Here is a 5,674-nt window from a genome sequence, read left to right on the forward strand (position 1 = left end):
TATCAGGAGGCCAAAACCAATTCCTCCTCTCAGTCCCTGTTGTAGCCTCTATAAAGCCTCACATTCACTCGTTTTGGTTTTGCTTCCTACCCAAGAAAGGGGCTGGCCACATCCTTGTTTGGTGCCCAAGCAAGGGGCCGACCAAGCCTTGCTTGGTGCCCAAGCAAGGGGTCGACCACAATAAAAGAAAAAAAGATAAAAAGAAAAAAAAGGGAGTTATAAAAAAAGGGAGATTTGTTCTCCACAGATTTCTAAAAAAATATGTTAATTTTTCTCCTTTTTTATCTTACGCCAAGAGTTATAAAAGAAGAGGAGGTTGTGCCACAAAAATATAAGTGATAAGTTTTATTTTTCTCTGCAACCTAAGAACCCTCTCTTTTCCCCTAGGGTCGACACCCCACATCTTTCTTTCTCCCTTTCCTTCCTCTAGGGCCGACGCCCCACATCCCTTTCTTCCTCCCTTTCTTCCCTCCACGGATAGCACCCCATCTCCCTTTGGTGGTCGGGGCTTGGAGGAGAAGAAAAGGAAGAGAAGAAGCACCTAGGTGGCCGACGGTTTAAGGGAAGAAGAAAGAAGAAGGAGGAGCCCCTTTTACTTTGCATTCTTTGGTGGTAGGCGGCTTGGAAAGGAAGAAGAGGTTCGGGTGTTTTTTCTTGGTAGATCGTCGCCCACATGACGTCCAAGAAGAGGAGAGGAATACGGAAAAAGATCTTGAAGTCTTTAGCTACGAAGAAAGGTACAACTAGTTCTTTAATTTCGCTGCGTAATTAGTTAGTTTTCTTCGTGTCGGTTTTGGATATCAATTTTGAATATCAATACAAGAGGTCAGCGATCTTGTATTTCGAGCAAGGTGTACTTTGATCCATGAAGAACTTGCTTGATTGATCAAACACATGTCTGATTGAACATGCGGGTTGCTAGGAAAAGTTCTGTACTTATACAATTTTTGTACAGGGAAATTGAAACAGAACGGAATTCCAGCGCCAACAAGCTTTGCCTTCTTCTCCACCTCCTTGTCGGCGACGATAAAGGTTGTTGCTTCTGCTCGGCTAGGGTGGATTTGAACCTCCTTTTCTTCATTTACAAAAGTAGAAGGCTTTTCCATGATTGCGTTCACCTCCAAGCGCGGATTCTTCTGAGCGCTCCTCACCTCGGACTTGACCATATCGACGTTGCACCGCCGAGCAGCCAGTTGATCGCCCTTGATTTTGTCGACTCGGTCGTCTATCGGGGACTTGATTTTTTGGTAGTAAGTAGACACTACCACCTGGAACTCGTTGAGAGCCGGTCGGCCCAATATGACATTATAGGACAACGGCGCGCCCACCACGATGAAGTTGGTGGTCCTGGTTCTCCTCAGTGGCTCTTCTCCGAGCGAGATGACCAAGCGGGCCTATCCAAGCGATAGTACTTCATTGCCCGTGAAACCATACAGCGGGGTCGTCATGGGCAGCAACTCATTTCTATCAATTTGTAATTGATCGAACGCCTTCTTGAATATGATGTTCACTAAACTCCTCGTATCAACAAAAGTTCAGTGAATTGTGTAATTAGCGATTACTACTTGGATGATGAACGCGTCATCATGAGGGATCTCCACTCCCTCCAAGTCGTTGGGGTCGAAGCTTATCTCGAGCCCTTCGGCCTTCTCCTTACTGTATCCCACTACGTGGATCTCCAATTGCCGGATGTATGACTTCCTGGCTCTATTGGAGTCACCGCCGGTCGACCCTCCGACGATCATGCCTATCTATCCTCGGTTGGCGTTGTTCCTGTTTTCTTCTTCTCGAGTGGATAGTCTATTTCACTCGGCCGGTACTCGGGAGGGGTCGGAGTCATCCCTCTGCTGATGTTGGTGATGCCACTCGGGCACCCTTCTGTCATCCTCTCGTCGCTCAGCAGATCGATGTCTTTGTCGTCGATCGGGAGAAGGAGAGTGGCGGCGGTATCCATGCGGAGCCGGTCGGCTGACGATTGGTGTTAGACCGTGGTAGTGACGCGTTTTGTGGGTCGTCGATTGATGGAATGAACAAAACATAGGCATCCATACTTTGCACTTTGACGCCTTCGGTCGACCGGACGCCACATGCAGTACGGCATGTGCCTTGGTCTCCTGGTGTGGCCGCGCTCCTTCAGCCCTCGACCCCTTGGGCAGCTGATGGCTGCTTGATTATCAGCGCTCGGTCAACGCCGAGAGTTCGGTCGACGCCTCCTTCCTTCTGACTGCTTGGGCTTCTTCCACGTTTATATACTCGTTGGCCTTCTTGAGCATGTGGTCGAAGTTCCTGGGTGGCTTCCTGATGAGCGATCGGAAGAAATCTCCCTCGGCGAGCCCCTGAGTGAAGTTGTTCATCATTCTCTCGGACGAGACCGAGGGGGCGTCCATGGTCACTTGGTTGAAACGCTGTATGTACGCTCGGAGCGCTTCCTTGGGCCCTTGCTTTAGGGCAAAGAGGCTGACGCTCATCTTCTAATAGCGTCGGCTTCTGGTGAAATGGTGCTAGAACGCGGCTCGGAAGTCTTTGAAGCTCCGTATTGAGCCGTCCGACAGTCTTCGGAACCAGCGTTGCGCCGATCTGGAGAGCGTAGTGAGAAAGACTCTACACTTCACTCCATCTGTATATTGGTGCAACGTGGCCTCATTGTCAAATCGATCCAATAATCATTCGGATCAGTCGATCCGTTGTATGTCCCAATCGCCAGCGCTGTATAGTGTCTGGGTAGAGGGTCTTGTAAGATCTCCTCGGAGAATTACCAGTTGATCCGCTCGGGTGACGCGTTGCTTCGGGGCACCTTGCCTTTGCGTGCATCCCGAACGGGACCATCATCCGAAGATGGTCCCTGCTCCTGATTCGCCTGGGCTATTTCCAAGGAGGTTTGGAACAAGACGCGGTAAAAGGGGATCGGCGTGGGTGGCGCTTCCCCTGTGTGCCGGTCGACCTTCTGTTTTGCTCCCATACGGATATTTGCTCCGCTCAATCTTCCTGCCCCGCTCGTCTACCGGCCGCTAATGTTGCAGACTATAGCGGTAGCCAATTGGCTAACGCCTTTTGTTGTTGCTGCTCGATCATCTTTACTGCTTGGGCTTGCATGAGCATGTTGAGCTCTTCCTAGGGGAGCGTCACGGTGGTTAGTTGTCCAACGTCCTCCATCTTCTCGGCTCGGATGCAGGTGGCATTCCCACAGACAACGTCAAATATGATCCTGTCCGAAAGTCGAAGAGACAGAAAGTTGGGGATGTGATGCTCACGCTGACCTCCTGTGGATTCCGCTCGAATCTGCAATACAAACTACGTCAGTGCCGAGCCAGGGAAGGGGTCCCCGGTGTTGGCCCTCTGACGCTCAAGTCAGTCATCGACGATGAAGAATAAGGTGGAGCAACAAAAAGACTGTAGCGCAAACAGTGAATATGCATACCTCCGCCGATGCTTAGACCCCCCCTCCCCTTTATATAGAGCTCTTGTAGCGTTCGTGCACGCTTCCCAAGGCAAGCACATTTCTCAAAGTTTTCCCTGAAAAGACTTGTCAATAAAGTGTCCCTGACATAGTACCGCAATGAGTCGAGCATATCTCTGAAATGACAGTGGAAGCTTCCGCACGTACGATCTTCTGGATGTCCATGCCCGGTTCGGTGGCACCAACTCCCAAAAGGATATCGCTGGATATCAAAGAGAGTGTACTGCTCGGCCGAGCGGGTTGGCCGCTCGGCCGACATTCCGCCGCTCTGGTACCTCGTCCGGTCAGCCAAAACCCCACTATTCCTTAGTGTGTGTCTCCTCAACCAAAGGTCCACTTTGTCATTGTCGAGACTTGCTGCCAGGCCGAGCAGGGTAGCCGCTCGGCCGAAGTCGAACGCTGCCCACATCAAGCTCTGTTGTCTAGCCGAGTGGGGTAGCCACTCAGCTCATCTTCTCCTCATTATCCTTGGCGCGTTTGTTTCGTCTGCGTACAATGGATCATTGGCTGGGACCCCGCATGATGAAATCTTCGTGCACCAGAGTACCGTCTTAACTTTGACCTCCACCATGATAGTGAGATGGGTCCTCTCATTATCACTGCATCATATATATATATATATATATATATATATATATATATATATATATATATATTTTGCACTTGCTTTTTAAAGGTTTTTTTTACAAAAAATTAACTAGGATAATTTAATATTTTTTAAGCAGGATAATTTAAGAAATAATATATATATACACACACTAGTCTACTAAATTAAAACCAAATAGAAATATGTACCATCATTGTCTTTCATTTTCAACCTAATTAATTAATTTTTAGAACTACCTAAACAATTTTAATTGGCATTTATTCATCTCTGTGTTTGCTTGTCATCATGTTATGCACTATGAACGTGTGCCTTTGCGTTGCGTCCCTACAATCTGGACACGTGGGATGGGCCCCCACATGTACTCCACTTTGTCAACGGTTTCGGTGAAACTGCTCTGGTATTGTAAATTGTATCCGTTGCGTTCTTGCGGCGCAATCTAATGCTCAACCGTTCACCATGTCCTTTTCCAAACAAAAAATCTAACGAGTCAAAAGACTTCATGAACAAAATGCATAATTGCAATATTTTATTGCAGCAATAATTGCCATATTTTATAACAAGATAATGGCTGCGCATGCTTTGAATACTACATAATTTAATGTTTTTTAGGCGAAAAACTGATTTATTTATTTATTTGAATCAAGCTCGAAAAGTTTTGTAGAAAAGCCTGATCAACTCTAAAATTAAAAATCCAATAATTAATTATGAACTTCTGAAATGATGCCTACTCCATATAGATCTTCTCAAGATGAGGAACATTTTATCCTGTGCAGCTGTTTCCCCTCGCTCTTTATATTTGACTTTTTTGTTCTTAAATTTCATTCATTTTTTGTTTTTCTTGAGAAGATGGTGAATTGATCTTTGATGATCATGGAGAGGCAGCGAAGCATCAGCGAGAAGCACAGGCGGAGCCTAATCCTGAAAGCCTTCGACCGGTGCCGTTCGCTGACTCGCCGGAGAAGCGCTCCTATGGCGGCCGGGGCCTCCGGCGTCAGGCCGTGGCGGCGGTCCAAGTCGCAGGCGGCGGCAGGAACCCGGTCGGGGCAGTTCACCGTCCACGTAGGGCCGAACAGGGAGCGGTTCGTCATCCGGACGGAGTGCATCGGCCACCCGCTGTTCCAGACCCTGCTCGACCAGGCGGAGGTGGCGTACGGCTTTGCCAGCCCCGGCCCGCTCCAGCTCCCCTGCGACGTCGATCTCTTCCACAAGGTCATGGGCGAGATGGACCAGGAGATGGAGGCGCCGCCCAAGTGCGCCGCGGGCTTCGGCAGGTGCTACAGCGCAGGGCCAAGCTACCAGCTTCTCAGCCCTTCTAGGCTTATCGTCGCCGGCGATCTCTCGTCGCCGGCTAATGGGCATCCATAATTTCAGTGAATGTATACAAACCGTTAAAAATATAACAGCTGATACAGTGAACGTGGTAATTAATTACTGATTTATGCTAATCGTCATTTGACAGAAAATTTAAATTGCATTATGTTGCATTATTATTTCATTAAAATCTCGTTTGAAAATATGGCAATTTGTACGATGGCAGTTTGCCAGTTTGTTCACGGTGAGTGTCGTTCCTCCGAGAACGCCCATGAAAGCGTTGAAACATATATTTGTCG

General features: G+C 48.2%; 1 protein-coding gene across 1 annotated transcript; it reads left to right on the forward strand.

Moving 5' to 3' along the window:
* The first annotated feature begins 4,934 nt into the window (after positions 1 to 4,934).
* LOC122019534 lies at positions 4,935 to 5,429 on the forward strand. The gene has a single exon (XM_042576991.1). It carries the CDS (start codon positions 4,935 to 4,937, stop codon positions 5,427 to 5,429), a length of 495 nt encoding a protein of 164 aa, XP_042432925.1.
* The last annotated feature ends 245 nt before the right edge of the window (positions 5,430 to 5,674 follow it).

This window comes from Zingiber officinale, chromosome 9A (assembly GCF_018446385.1).
Source record: "Zingiber officinale cultivar Zhangliang chromosome 9A, Zo_v1.1, whole genome shotgun sequence".
NCBI classification, from domain to species: Eukaryota; Viridiplantae; Streptophyta; class Magnoliopsida; order Zingiberales; family Zingiberaceae; genus Zingiber; species Zingiber officinale.

What these genes read in the sequence shown, in the direction of transcription:
- LOC122019534 (XM_042576991.1), top strand. Translation starts at nt 4,935, where the DNA reads ATGGAGAGGCAGCGAAGCATCAGCGAGAAGCACAGGCGGAGCCTAATC.